General features: G+C 39.3%; 1 protein-coding gene across 4 annotated transcripts in view; it reads right to left on the bottom strand.

Moving 5' to 3' along the window:
* CUX2 (cut like homeobox 2) overlaps nt 1–16,153 on the bottom strand; it is a 2,130,834-nt gene that overhangs the window by 13,573 nt on the left and 2,101,108 nt on the right. For 3 of the 4 annotated variants that reach the window (XM_044068629.1, XM_044068630.1, XM_044068628.1), the window contains one exon: nt 12,728–12,916. The exons of the other annotated variant lie outside the window; for it this stretch is intronic. In XM_044068629.1, coding sequence (XP_043924564.1) covers nt 12,728–12,916 — 189 coding nt within the window. The remainder of the gene's footprint in view (nt 1–12,727; nt 12,917–16,153) is intronic. 4 annotated transcript variants of the gene reach the window in all.

Here is a 16,153-nt window from a genome sequence, read left to right on the forward strand (position 1 = left end):
ATACAAGAAATACTGTACTGTGAGGATGCATTGCTCATATGCATTAGCACATAACATTGTTACTTTATGGTGACACACATTAGTATATAACAGAGATATTGTACTGTGAGCATACATGTCCCACATACATTAGCACACAACAGAGATATTGCATGGAGACATGCATTAGCACATAAAAGGGATATTTTATGGGGACATGCATAAGTACGTAACAGAAATACTGTATTGTTAGCATGCATTGCCCATATGCATTAGGACATAACAGAGATATTGCATGGAGACATGCATTAGCACATAACAGGGATATCATATGGGGACACGTGTACTAGCAAATAATAGAGATACTGTACTGTGAGCATGCATGGTCCATATACATTAGCACATAACAGAGATATTGTATGGAGACATGCATAAGTACGTAACAGAAATACTGTATTGTGAGCTTGCATGGCCCATACTGCATCAGCACATAGCAAAGATATTGTACATAGACACACATTAGCACATAACAGAGATATTATAAACATAACAGAGGTATTATACTGTGAGCGTGCATGACCAATGTGCATTAGCAGATAAAGGTGATACTGTACAGAGACATGCTCCCTTTGGAAAGCAACAGTTGTGGAGTTTGGAGAGTTGCTGCAAGGGAGGGGTATTCCATAGACAGGCTGTCCCACCAGCCCATTCTTTGCCATTCCACTCTCACCACAGAAAAAAATGAACTGATGAGGCACCACAGGGCAGGAATGAATGGGTTATATGACTCTCGTTTAGACCAGGTATGCCTGACTCTCACTCAAGAGGGAGTGCATGGATGGACTAACTGGGTAAAGGTAGAGAGCTGTTAGGCAGGTCCAGTAGGGGATTAAAAAACAGAGGGGAGTGCATCAGTTGTTTGTTATTGAAAGTTAAAGAATGCCAAGTGATTCAGAAGGCAGGATTCCTCCTTAGAAAGCTTATATACTATTCCATATGTGACATACATAGGTCCCTTGTGCTATTTTGGATAATCTTTGTTATTAGTCTCTCCCTAATATTTTACACAACATACCAGTAAGGCTGATAAGTTTAAAATTGTTTTGGGGGTCATGTGAGCCCTACACTTGTGAACTTGTACTACTATGTCCTGTCCTCTGTTACAGGTCAGGGATATGTCCACTAGCATTTTCTTGAATATGAATGACAGATATTTAGTTATGTGTTCAGCAATGTTGTAAAAGAAGCAAGTAGCTTTGCTGCCTGTTCTCAGGGGACTTTAGATTTTAATTTTGCATGCTTTGGCAGCTATGTTTGCAGTTATATAAGGAATGTCTCACTTTGTTTCCACAGCACTTTAACGCACTTCCTTGCTTACTGTGAAATTTGAAAAATTTTTTTTTACAGCAAACATTTTCACTACATCCTGAGACATGGTTACTTCTTAACTGTTTACTGACACCATGCCATATTCACAAACTTTCCCAAACATTTTTATATAATTAAATAATGATTATTTGTTGCTGACAATTAAATAATGACTATCTGTTGCTGACAACCAGTGATTCTAAATTCTTAATTTCTGAATTCTTAGATCTGAAAAATTTGAAAAGAAAAATAAACTGTTTCTGCACTTATTTAGTCTATACACTTGTTTTCAAGACTATAATAATTAGGTAATTTTTGAAAGGGAAGCACTATCTTTACATCTGTTGTACATCATATTCATTTTGTGATTCTATCAAAAGTATTTTTAAATTTATCTGTACACCCATGCCTTACCATCATCTCGCTGTGAAAGCAATAGTTAAAAAGATCATTCAACTCATTGACGGTACCTTGAGCAGAATTATTTGAGTTATTGATGACAGTAACCTTATTTGAGTTATTCATGACAGCATCCTTATTTGAGTTACTGATGACAATATCCTTATTTGAGGTATTGATGACAGTATCCTTATTTGAGGTATTGATGACAGTATCCTTATTTGAGTTACTGATGACAGTATCCTTATTTGAGTTATTGATGTCAGTACTGATGACAGTATCCTTATTTGTGTTAATGATGACAGTAACCTTATTTGAGTGATGGATGACAGTATCCTTATTTGAGTTATTCATGACAGCATCCTTATTTGAGTTACTGACGACAGTATCCTTATTTGCGTTAATGATGACAGTAACCTTATTTGAGTTATGGATGACAGTATCCTTATTTGAGTTATTCATGTCAGCATCCTTATTTGAGTTACTGATGACAATATCCTTATTTGAGGTATTGATGACAGTATCCTTATTTGAGGTATTGATGACAGTATCCTTATTTAAGTTACTGATGACAGTATCCTTATTTGAGTTATTGATGTCAGTACTGATGACAGTATCCTTATTTGTGTTAATGATGACAGTATCCTTATTTGAGTTACTAATGACAGTTTCCTTATTTGAGTTACTGATGACAGTATCCTTATTTGAGTTATTGATGTCAGTACTGATGACAGTATCCTTATTTGTGTTAATGATGACAGTATCCTTATTTGAGTTACTGATGACAGTTTCCTTATTTGCGTTACTGATGACAGTATCCTTATTTGCGTTACTGATGACAGTATCCTTATTTGAGTTACTGATGACAGTTTCCTTATTTGAGTTACTGATGACAGTATCCTTATTTGCGTTACTGATGACAGTATCCTTATTTGAGTTATTGATGACAGTATCCTTATTTGCGTTACTGATGACAGTATCCTTATTTGAGTTACTGATGACAGTATCCTTATTTGCGTTACTGATGACAGTATCCTTATTTGAGTTATTGATGACAGTATCCTTATTTGCGTTACTGATGACAGTATCCTTATTTGCATTACTGATGACAGTATCCTTATTTGAGGTATTGATGACAGTATCCTTATTTGAGTTACTGATGACAGTATCCTTATTTGAGTTATTGATGTCAGTACTGATGACAGTATCCTTATTTGAGTTATTGATGTCAGTACTGATGACAGTATCCTTATTTGCGTTACTGATGACAGTATCCTTATTTGAGTTACTGATGACAGTATCCTTATTTGCGTTACTGATGACAGTATCCTTATTTGAGTTATTGATGACAGTATCCTTATTTGCGTTACTGATGACAGTATCCTTATTTGCATTACTGATGACAGTATCCTTATTTGCGTTACTGATGACAGTATCCTTATTTGCGTTACTGATGACAGTATCCTTATTTGAGTTATTGATGACAGTATCCTTATTTGAGGTATTGATGACAGTATCCTTATTTGAGGTATTGATGACAGTATCCTTATTTGAGTTACTGATGACAGTATCCTTATTTAAGTTATTGATGACAGTATCCTATTCTGTTTTGCTTACCGCATCATAGTATCTGTTGCCAAAGTTTAGTAAAAATGATCAGTAGCATTGCTAGGGTGGGGTGAGAGGGGCAAATGCCGTGGGTACAAAGTGTTGTGAGGAGCGTTTAGCCGATACAGATCTCTTTAAGGCAATATCAGCTTTAAAAAGCCAGTATTATATTTATGGTCAAACCTGAGTGCTGTAGATCTCTGTGTGCAGTCTAAAGTGTAGCAACTACTTGCTACAGTTTATAAGAAAAAGAATTTTCTTTAACTAAGATATGAGCACCATGGTGCTCCGTGCAGTGTATAAAGTGTAGAAACTGTTTGCTAGATTTGTATGAAGCAGTTTGCTACAGTTTAAAAGAAGAAGATTTTTTATTTTAATAAATTGGGGGGGGGTGCAGGGGAGAGCACAGAAACGGGACCTGAATGGCTTGGGGTGTCATGCATCTGGCCATGTGGCAAGTATGCCAGTAGAAAGAATGGCCATTTTTTCTTTGGTCAGTTGTTTTTTTTTTTTTGTACTTCAATAGAACAGTGGAGAGGGGGTAGGGTGATGGATCTAACTGTAATAAGCCAATTGCTACAATGTAGCGATTGCCTATTACAGTGACATGCTTTTTAGTGTGTGCTCTTCACTTGAAGAGCTGAGAGGGTAGGGTGCTGGTTTGTGGCACCAGCATGTTACGCTGGTTGAACCAGCAATTCTTCTGAGTATGATTTTTATTCTTAAGTTAAAAGTCAGCTGTAAAGGGTAGTAGTATGGCTGGGGAGCAGAAAAACCCTAGGCTGATCAGTATGGTGTTTAAGATATTGTCATCCCTAGATAGATAGATTTCACAGTACATGTCCAATTTGTTCTGATTCACATAACTGTTTCCTGGGATGCATTCAGGTTCCTCTGTGACCCAGAACAGAATAAAACAGTTCTTAGAATAATGAATTAATGAAACTGCCACACTGAAACAGAAGTGGTTCCAGCAGCTGTTCCCATCACTCAGTAAAATGTCTCTGAAAACAGACAGGGGTCATGTTAAACACAAAAATGTCATCTTAAATTTAAACACCCATTCAGACTTGAATTAACACATTCAGGACATTACTGCATTAACATTCTTGATAAGGAAAATTAAGACAGACCAGCTGAATGTGACAGAAGGAAAAGAGAATGCTAGCATTTCACAAGCAGTTTGGACATGCCTTTTTTGACAAACTACATAAACTGCTAGTTAGAGCAGACGGCAATGATTATTAATGTACACTTGTTTTAAAGAAGGCTGTCAACAGTTGTGAAATGTGTATAAAATATAACAAGCGTATTGTACACCAGCTGTGAGACAACTACAGACTTACAAGATACAATGAAACTTTGCCTTGGACTTGCATGATAAGAATCAAATGTAGGGTCATCATCATCACCCTCCCTTCCCATTTTCGACATGGGGTCGGAGTGTCACCTTGACTGTTGCCATCTCTCTCTATTCAGCACCATTCTCCTGTCTTCTTTGACTCTCATGTCTGACTGTCGTAGGCCTTCTCTCACACAATCTGTCCACCTCTTTGTTGGACACTCTCATTTCCTCTTGCCTTCTTCCTGCTTGTCTCAAATCATCACTAGATTTTCTTCTGCTTTTCTGCATATGTGCCAGAACCACTGTAATCTGTTTTATTTACCTTTTCTGCAATTGGCATTACTTTGGCTTATGCTCTTATGTTCACATTGCTTCGTCTTTCCCTCAGTGTGAACTCTACCACCCATCTCAGATTCTCCATCTCCATCATCACTAGCTTCCTCAGCTGCTCTGTCTTTACTGCCCAGGTTTCTGTACCATACAGTAGTACTGGTCTCACCACTGTTTTGTACACATTACTTTTCAGCTTCTTTGGCATTCTTCTGTCATAGACTATACCTGACACTCTGTGCTACTTGGCTGCAGCACCTTTGATTCTCACTTTGACATCTTCATTCAATCATCCCTCCTCATCAACCACCCCTCCCAGATACTTGAAGCTGTTAACCTGTTCCACTATTTTCTCTATCTCAATTCTCAGCTTATTCTGATTTACTCCATTTGCTGCCATTATAACTGTTTTATCTGTACACAGTTTCATCCCATGTGCCTTCAAATTTGCATTCCATTCCCTTATCCTTTGCTGAAGTTCTTGCTCAGAATCTGCCTGTAATGGCACATCGTATGTATATAGCAACTCTGTTGATCTGACCCCCTCAGACCTGTTTGCTAATGTAGTCCATCACCAATATGAACAGCAGTGGGCTCAGAGCTGAGCTCTGATACACACCCACTCCCACTAGAGTCATTAGGTCCTTTTACATAGCTTGCAGTAATTCTACCAATGTTTCTGGGACTTTGAACCACCGCAGGACTGCCCAAATCAGCTTTCTTGTTGTATGCTTTCTCCAAGTCTAGGAATGCCCAATTGGACTCTTTCTTTCATCTCTAGCTTCTTCTCAACTATCTGTCAAACTGCACACATCAAGTTGTGCTACAGCCTGATCTGAATCCAAACTGTTCATCTCCCATCTTACTTTCTATGACTCTGTGTGCTTTCTTTTCATTAACCCTCTCCAGAACTTTCATGCGACGTGGCAGGAGTTTGATACTTCTGTACTGCCCACAGTTGTGAATGTCCTCTTTGTTTTTGAACACTGGCACAAGTATGCTTATTTTCTAGTCAACTGGAATACACCTTTCTCATCACACTGCTATGGGTATCCTCAGAAGCCATTTCTCCCTGTCTCACCCAGCATCTTTATCATACCTGCTGTGACTTCATCTGAGCCTGCTGCTCTCCCTGACTTCATTTTTCTTAGTGCTGTTCTTACTACTTCTACAGTGAGCTCCTGCTCTTCTCTCATTGTAGGCTGTGTCTGGGGCAGTATAGTTTCTGTGGGATTTTCTTTATTCAGAAGCTGCTGGAAGTACTCCTTCCATCTGTCTTTGATGTTTTGTGGACTGCTGAGTAGGTTGTTGCTGGCATCCCTTATGAAGGGTGTCTGACTATCTTCTTTATCTTTCTGCCTTTGCCTTGCAAACTGATATGGTTTCTTTGTGCCACTGAGTGCCTCTGATGCCTTGTTCTTTGCTATTGCAAACTCTTCTCTTACCCTCTTTGTTAGCCAACCAGTATTCCTTCCTAGCACGGTCTGTCTTTTTTATCTCCCACCTTTTCTTGCATGTCTTTCTTTTGATGACTTCTGGGACTTCTGCTTTCCTTATGTACCTTATTTCCATACCTGGTTCAGCCGTATATCTGTTCTGCAGTTCTCACACATGCTGTTTAGAGATGCTGCCATTCTTCTTCGACTCAGCCTATTTCCTCTTCTTCTTGAAGTGCTAATGCCCTGAGTAATTCCTTGAACTGTTGTACTTTTTCTTCAAATTACTTCCAGGTCTTCAGTCTGGTCTGTGTTGACCTTAGAGCCCTATCTGACCACTGCTTGCAGCTGACTGGCAGCTAGTAGTTTATGCTGTGGGTCAGCTGTTTCACTGGGAATGACTCTGCAATTGCTTATTCTACCCAAGTGCCCTTTCCCTACTAGGAGGAAGTCTACCTGAGTTGCATGTTAGCTACTCTTGTTTGTGATCTTGTGAATAACTCTTTTTGAACCATGTGGTGGCTACTATCAAGCCATTTGTCAGACAGAAGTCTAGAATGGCCTGCCTTTCTTTATTCCTGTTGTCCCACCGAGGTGGACCTAGGCAGTCCTCATATGCTATTCTGTCTGTCATGATATGTGCATTCAAGTCAACTATTATCAACACCATTCATTTTGTTCTGCTTTATCTAGTAGGTCCTGCAACTGCTATCTGAATGCACTCTTTTTCTCACTATCACAACCCTGCTGTGGGGCATAGGCTGAAATTATGAACACTGCCCTATCGTTAGGCTGGAGTCTGATTGCCATGGGTCTGTCACTAATTCTGATTACATCCCTCACTGCCTTCTGAAGTCTCTCCATCACCACAATTCCCACCCCATTTCTAGCCTGTCCTCATCCTGAGTAGTAGATTTTGGATCCCAAGCCAAGTGGCTTTGCTGCACTGTCCTTACATCTTGTCTCCTGCATGCATAGGATGTCTAGTTTCCTTCTTACCATCATGTCATCTATTTCCAAGCTCTGTCATGTTAATTAACCTACACTGAGTGTAGCAATCCTCAGTTCATGTTTGGAAGGTTGATTGGTTTTACATCTAGCTTTCACTCAACAGAGCTATCCCAGGTAACCCAAGCTGGGCAACTGGCCACCGACCAGCCAGTAGCTTACTGACCCAGTAGTTTATTGACTCAGGGCTGCTGGGCTTTATGGCTAGCACACACTGGCCAATAGGGTCACATACACCCCTCCTACCATTAGCATAGGTCCATGGCATAGATCAGAGTAGACTAGGTCCTCAATCCACTTTTCACTGGCAGATACCCATGCACATTTGGTGACATTAGTCAACACCACAGAATCACCTAGAGCCATATTTACAAATACCTGTAATTTGAGGGTACTATCAGGAGTGTTTGGGTATGACAGCATATTTTAACTATGTGCTGCTCTGAGACATTTTCAGAAGTAGAGTGCTCACAGAAGAATCACAGAGACTTTACATTATCAGTTGTGGCTTATGAATGAAAGCCATGGGACTGGAGACAAGGTACATCATAAACAAGTAGTCCTAGATTTGCCATCAGGCAAGATGACATGGTGGTCTTTGTGAGACATGGAGGTACAAAGGTTTGTGTATACCATTCAACAGTCAAAAAACTGAATAAATAAAAGATTGTTGCAGGTTTGTTTGGCTGGCAGTGCCCATGATGGAAATCACAACAGGGTAGATGCTGACTTTGTGAGCAAAGGTCATGTGACATTTGGAAAAAAAAAGTGAAGCAGAGGCAACATACACAACAGACTACTTAAGAAGGAAGGGATATACAGAATTGTTCTAAACTGACTAGGCAGGAATGCCAGTCTCTAAGTATAGAGTTTGGTGTTTTGCTGGAGGAGCAGAGTGATAAAGCCCTGACTGTGTCACAGGTGACCAGAGTTCAGTTAGTGACTTGCTGGATGGTGAAGCAGAATTGGATAGGCATGACTGTCCTGGGGAGGTGTAGCATGTTCCTCCATGGCCTGTGGAGAAGGTCAGAGCTCAATAAAGGAGGATGCCAAACTGGTGTGTGGGAGGACAAGAGGACCTGTGGCTGATCTACGGGCCTGGGGAAGGGAAGTGCACTCAGGTTACTCTCCTTTGCCATCTGATCTACTGACAATGATGTCAGCACATGGGGGGGGGGTGAAGATTTAGGGTTGTTGAAAAAAGATTCATGCAAGCTACAGTATGATGTCTCCTCACTCAGTCTTGTGTCACTCTTGGTGTCCTGGTATTTCATACCCCTGAAAAGTCTGCATAGTGACCAGTATATGTAGACCCTCTCAGTAAAGGTTACACCATGGCAATGTCAGGGTTCATGGAGCTCGAAGGAGGATCACTTAGGAGCAAGCTATAGAGGTAGTCTGAAGTTTGTAGCAACAAACAAAAATAGAGCAAAAAAGAAAAAGAAAAAATATATCTGGATTTGACAGCTCCTCAAAGAAATAAATCTTGGCCATGCAAGAAAGTCATAAGGTAAATATGAAAACTGGTATAAAAGACAGTATGTCAAGCCAGAAGAAATTGCTGGGACAGTAAGATCAGATCATTTGCTGAAAGTCAAAAATGTCTGTAATGAACCACTGGGTGGAAGATAAGACAACCAAGTTTAGATGAAAATGTGCAGGAAGTGGAGGGTGTCCCTTTTCATAAATTATGCAGCTGGGCTGGGAAAACAAAATAATCTGTAAAGAATTTAAAAATGTGTCAAAAAATCTGTGTTCCTACAAGGTGAGTATGCATCATGAAAGAGACAGTTGCAGATATTGTGACCAAAATTCATCTAATGGCTAGACATTCCAAGGAAATGGACAGTTTGAAACTACCAAAAGACTTATTTATCCATATGTCACTGAAACTGCTACCAGATTTTGCTCATCTAAAAATGGATATTTTTTCTATTTATTTTTCTTTATTTGCCCCTCTCCACCCTCTTCGTAGGTCCTACACGTACTCAGCATCCCCAAGTAGATGGCATCTCCCCAGAGACTGCTACAGTTTGTAGACGTAGCCATTATCCAGACAGCTGTACAAGCTGTTTGTTCCCTTCACTTATGTGTACACTTTAGGATGCCTACAGGTCACAGTGCGGTCCCTGTCTCAGTAGTTTTGAGGGGGACGGATTTCACCCTTCCCAGACCAAGGAACCCTTAATTTTCCCCATGCCAGGAAACTACCTGAAAGTTGTGCCCCCTAGGTTGCACCATTAATGACAAAGGTCTCAGGGTGTTTCTTTAAAGCCCTAACATCACCCCTTGGCAGTTGATCTGGGCATCTGTATCACCTTTAAGAGCCTACAGTACCTTCCCCTGACATATTCTTCTTCCCACTTATACAACTTAAGCAGCTTTGTTGCACAAACCGTATGTCCTGATTTCAGCTGCATTTTGGTGTGTCAATTAGCTGCTTGCTGTTAGTGAATGCTGTCATCCGTCATGTGTCACTGACTATTGTTCATTGGTGGTGCTATTAAGTCTTTCAGACTTGTTTCAGAGAACAGACTAAACTTACAGTTAAGCAGCATAAAATGAGTCATCTAGTTTAAGAAGACACACTACATCCTTTGGTCAGCCGTAAACAGTCTGTTAGAAGACTGCTTAACCAACAAAGGAGTTTCATCCTTTCTGCTGAAATCCAAGAATGGATGGGAGTAAGATTTAAAAAATGGAGATATTTGCTATTTTTAATTCTGCAGCAAACTACCTTTCTGTATTTTTAATACATCTGTCTCTTTAGTGTGTTTTTTTCCTTGTCTTTAACCTAATGAGGGCGGACACTGGCAGGGGAGAGGGAGAGAATGTTTTGTCTCAGTAGTTTTTTTTCCCAGTTTGGATTAGGTTCAGTTTGTGACCTGAAATTTATGAAGGTTTGAAGGTTATAGGGCAAAGACTCTCATCAGAAGTGTTTCTGTGCTTTATGTTTATGTGAACAAAACCTCATCTAATAAAAAAATACTGATATTCTGTTTGATATGGAGATTTTATCAAAGATCTCCACAACTTCAAATCTCCATTTGTGTCTGAATTGCAGCAGACTTGAACTTCATTTTGGTGGGTGCTTGGTCTTCCACAGAAAATCAGAATTACCTTTTTATTTAATGTCATTCATTTGGGTTCGGGCTTCTAGGTGGCAAGACATTTCTCTACAGTACATTTGATTAATGCCACATAGCTGAAGTAAAGTTTAGCTGCAGAGACATATGATTGTCACAAATTCAGTGTAGGCACAGAGAAGCACACAGGGCTATGTAGACAGCTTCAATCGCCAAGTGCATGGGTGCTGGGAAAGTCATGTGCTTTGTGCTTGGCGTACAATTCACTCTGCTTATGCAAATGCAACATGTAGAAGTGTGCGGCAGTAGAGAGGAAATTCTACATGCTGCTGTAGTCACACTTATGCCTTAGTATGTGTTTTAGGTAACATTCCCTAGACACTGTGAAGGAGTTAATAGTCCACACACACCATTAATAAAGGCATTGTTCATTGTATACTCCATTTTCACTGCCATGCCCACTGGAAAAGCATCCTCCTGCCCTCCTGCTGATGCCTGCCATACTGCCTGCTGTTTGTAGTCCATGCACTTCATTAGTAAAGCTGAGGGTATGATATTGCAAGTGTCCCTGTGCTTGCTTTGTGTTTCCTACGTGACTGTGAAACAGAGGGAGAAAGCAGTAGCACAGCTTTGTTTGCCACATACTACAGCCTCTTTTACATATCATGGGACTGTTAATTCCTACATACTACATGAAGTTTACTAGCATTGTTGTCCTTGGGCTTCCACTGTAAACAAACTCTGTGCAACTGTTGTACCTAAAAAAGACACACAGTAAGAGTATGTGAGTACACAATAAGATTCGGGGATGCCCTGTGCAACAGCACTGGCACTGCTGTGCACTTCTCCTTTAAATATCTGATCAAAAGGGGAGGGTGGACAAATTTCCACAACAACAACACCCATTCTGTTGTAAGGACTATAAGAATGCCGAAGGACCTAACCAGGTATGACACCTGCATTTGTAGGATGAGGATTTGCATTTGTGCTGAAAGGAGGATGAGAGAGAGAACAATCCTTACTGAAAAAATTATGGTGAGAAGATAGCAATATGTACTATAATGGATAAAGTAACCTTTTGGGAGAGGCAATAAACACAGAAAGTATGACAATGTGCAATACAATATGTATGCATACTTAAAAGAATCCAACTAAGGAGAGAGAAACTGAAGCAAGAACAAAACTGCTACAAACTAATAACAGCTCCCCTCTGGAGGATCAGGTTTGCTGTTTTAAAGCCCCCTTCATTGGCAGTGGATGCAGTCTCACTGCAGAAACTTGGAACACTGTAACAAGACAAACAACAGATCTCAAATTAAGTACATAGCATATGTATAAAATAAAAATAAAAAAATATATATATATATTAAACAGAAGATTAAATATATACAGATGGCAATTAAAGAATTAGAATGCCGTGACTGACAAAGCATATTTCTTCTCAAACTATAACTACGAGATGTAACTGTGTTATTCACAATTGTTTATATGACCTCTTTTCCCTTCAGAATATCAACCAAGGTCAGATCTCCTTAGTCACAGTCTTGATGATATCATATTCACTCACTCAGACTTCCTCCAGCCCTCTGATTCTTCTCCAGCTAAAACACTTAATTCACAACAAAAGATAATTCACTGGCAAACTAATTGCGCCAAAGGCAGAAGAACTTACGTGTGTGCTGGCTGGTAGCAACCTGCAATGTTTGTATTAATAGCGTTTGGAAGCCTGCTGCAGAATGAGCCCTATTTAACTGTACTTTATCAGATTTTTTTCGCTAAGGACACCATTTTACATGTTTCTTTGCAGGGAACTAATTGGATTTCATACCATGATTTGCTGTTGTCTGAGAAGAACCAGGCTCGGGTGTATGTACAATGCCCCTGGATTTTGAATGGACTGTAACAGTATGCTCCCCATTCTCCAAATAAACAATATGATTCATATTCAGTTTTTACACATCCAAGTTTATTTAAGCAAATATACACTTCAGTTAATAAGATTTATGAACAGAGTTTCTGAAAAAGGGAAGAATACAAACAAATTATAGTCAGAAATACTTTGCTATGCTCTTTAAGTGACAGAGCTGTAAGCAGAGGACACAGTGCAAATCAGTGGAGTATGACAGACGAAGCTGTTTAACACCTACAACACTGATATATTCACTAACCTTTTTTCTCCATTTTCTTCATATCCCTAAGCTTCTCCACATTGTGCGGATCATTAAGCCAGATCTGCATTCGAACAAACGGCTCTCTCCCTTTCAGGCTAAGCTTGTGCCATGGCTTCGGCCTAGACAGCAGGTCTGAAACAGAGCCCTGTGTCAGCCCCAGAATGCTCTCTCCAAACAACCTCTGACCTTTAAAAAGAAACAAGTGCAGATAGTACACAAATATAGTGTTTTAGTTCCATGAATTCCTGGTTAAAACTCCACAGATCCACATAAAATAGACACAGAAGAGCTGGCAAGATATTAAAGAGGAAAGATGTTAATGGAGTCACTTGTGTCTGAAATCCCATAAAGTGATCTTTTAATTTGCAGCAAGCCTACTGGCAGACACCACTCACAGAGTTACAAGGAACAGAATGGATATTTACTTGTCCCATGCATGCCTCATTGAGGTTTATGACACCCTCCCACTCAGAGTTCCTTCACATTTACTATTAGGAAAATTGGATTAGATTGTTATTACTACTTTAAAGATAGAGTCCAAGAAAAATATTTAATAAATTTGCGCCTTCTTATAGTGTACTTCAGGTGGTATAGACATTTGTTTCTGTACAACTTGGAGATATGATAAACTTGCATACATTTTGTGCATTTCAGTTTGTTTATACGTATTTATTTCAAGACAATTTGGGGATGCTGTAAGCTCTTATAATTTCATGATAGAAGAATTCTACTAAGGATGCCTGAGGATAATCAGTGCCTGTCATCAGTTATGAATTACAATAAATCTGTATGAAGGAATGAACTGGTAAGCAAAGGTGACATCTAGTTTTGCATTTGCATAATTGGATGTCAGTAACAAAATCCAATATTTCATCACAATGGATTACACTTTAAAAATATATACAGTTCAGATTTTTATTTTGCGTATGGTTATACATGGCTTTACAGAAATACATACGTTTTTTGCCAGGTACATGCTTGCTGACTTCTGACATTTAAGGATGTAGTCAGATTCCCTCCTGATTCATTTAGTTTACCCATCCCTTTTCTTGCTTCTGTTAATCCCAATGTTATACTTCATGGAACAAATGAAACTGCCTTGTATCTGAGTAACAGATGAAGTAGTTAAACAGGTGAACTGCCAGAGCTGGAAGGGCCTCAGACATCAACATTGCCTTCGTAATTCAAGATGCTGGATTTTCCCTAACATACACTAATGACATTTTCGTCTAGGTCACATGCACAAGGTAAAGTACTATCCTGCCTTGTGTGCATGTGACCTAGAACCTTCATTCTGTAGTTGCCCCCCCCCCCCCCCAATCTTTTCATTTAGTGCTTTCAAGTAGACTCTGGTTAGCAACACAAGGCAAATGTGCCAGCCCCCCCCCTCCCCCTTGCAAGATAAGAAAGTTGACCCATCCTATCTCCTGCCCATAGCCCTTACATTTAGATATCAGTACACATATCTTTGGTTAAAACTGACCTATAGTTAATGTAGGAAATGAAGGCTTTCATGAAAAGGCTGAATTGATTCATTCAATACCTAGTTATAAAACCTGTGCTAACACAGAAAACTACTTGCAGTTTGACTCATCAAATCAGCACGTGGCATTCTATTACTTCTTTCAGGTCCTCCCCTTAATCTCCATAGAAATCACACTCACAAAAAGTCAAACAGTAACTTATCAGAATTTTCAGACAAATGGTGTCACTCAGAGCGGTATGCTGCCCCCAGTCAATTTCAACCTGGCTACCACATTATATTTTCTCTTAACGTTTTGGCACTGTGATGCCTGCCTCATTTTTACTTTAGGAATACCTAAACAGGTTTTCCTATGGAGTCCAAGCACTATTTCACCTGGAAGATCAGTCACTGTGCTTTCAGAACTGCTGACAACAGCAATACTTTCCATTTAACATGCTCTGACATTTCCTAGAAAACTACACACTCTGGTATGAGGTACTACATCCTCAAAAACTGCAGGATTAATGCTGGTAGGTACTAGGCAGTTCTACATCTAGAATTTTCCCTGGCTACTAAACTTCTCCCTATTACCCATAATACTGTCTTTGATGACATTCCTTCCTTTCTAGACCTCTTTTGCCATGCTAAAAGGCAATAACATCTGAGAAACAGCCCCAAGCTACATAAATTACTTTGTGGTAATTATTCCCTTTCATAATTGGTGATTTATATTTTGTCTTAAAAACATCCTCTTGGTGTTCTGACACTAATTGTGGGTGGCCGATACTGACGTCAGTTCAGATAACTTATTTTTTTCTGAATCTGAGTCTTCTTCAGTTTCCTCTTGTACACCTTCCACAGGCCTTTAGGAATTTCCTTACTTCTCCCTTTCTTTTTTTAAACACCTACTTGTGACATAGGCAAATTTACATTTATATAAAAGCAATCAAACTGTATTAACATATTGCTGCACTGATTTCATACGTCTGAGTTTTTTTCACTTTGTCAAGTGTGTGCATCCAAAAATGAAAATCTGAAAATGAAATCCCACCTCAGGACAAACATTTGAAATGTCTCTTCTGCCTTGATTAAAAGAATAATATCCCTAGATGTTATATCGTTCTGTTGTTTACACTGACAGATAGAAAAAAAAAGTATTTCTTGTTGGAAAAACATGCTCACAGCTACAGCCAATAAATCCTCTGCACTAGCAGTAGTTTTAGAGCCACGTCCATTGACCTTGACAGCGGAGCCAACTGTAAATACAATTTCTCCGGAGTTTTCAAAGCAAAAGAAAAACATGTTTAATTACAGGACCAATAAGTGCAGATGTTCCTCTCTAGACCCATGCCAAAAAACAAAAATTGAATAATTACTGCTAAGTCTCCTGACAAACTTGTTAAATCATTTGATATGCTCTATTTAAATGACAAGAAAGTAACTCCAATAATCATTTCCAGACCAGCAGAAACAATGTCACATTCTGTTCCATCTCCCAAATAGATTACAAAAAGTTTGTGGTGGCATTGGTCAGGGTTCTGTATAAAAATGTCCGTTACTTTATTCCCATCGAGTTTCAGGGTGGATAAAGCTCTTTTTCTGCTCTCCCTTTTTCAGCTAGGTCTTCCTGAGTTTCACTGCTGGTGTACCTGTCACCAATGTCAGTTCTGGGGGGACGACGACTGCATAGCAGAATTACATTTTTTTCTTCCTTAGAAAAATATTTTTCTAGTCAATGTTTCTTCAGTCAGAAGAATTTCCAAGTTGCAATCTTTGTCTATGCTTCCCCTTACTATGTGGTTCATAAGGATATTGTTTCCACACATAGAAATTTTTCTTTCATGCCAAAGGTAGAAAATTAATCTAATCTGAATCAAGCAATACACCCTCTGGTATTTTTTTTTTAACAACTCTAACAGAGAAGAATATATTTTTGTATGATTTTGTTGTCTGTATGC

Source organism: Protopterus annectens, chromosome 4.part0, assembly GCF_019279795.1.
Source record: "Protopterus annectens isolate FY-2018-M chromosome 4.part0, PAN1.0, whole genome shotgun sequence".
NCBI lineage: Eukaryota > Metazoa > Chordata > Ceratodontiformes > Protopteridae > Protopterus > Protopterus annectens.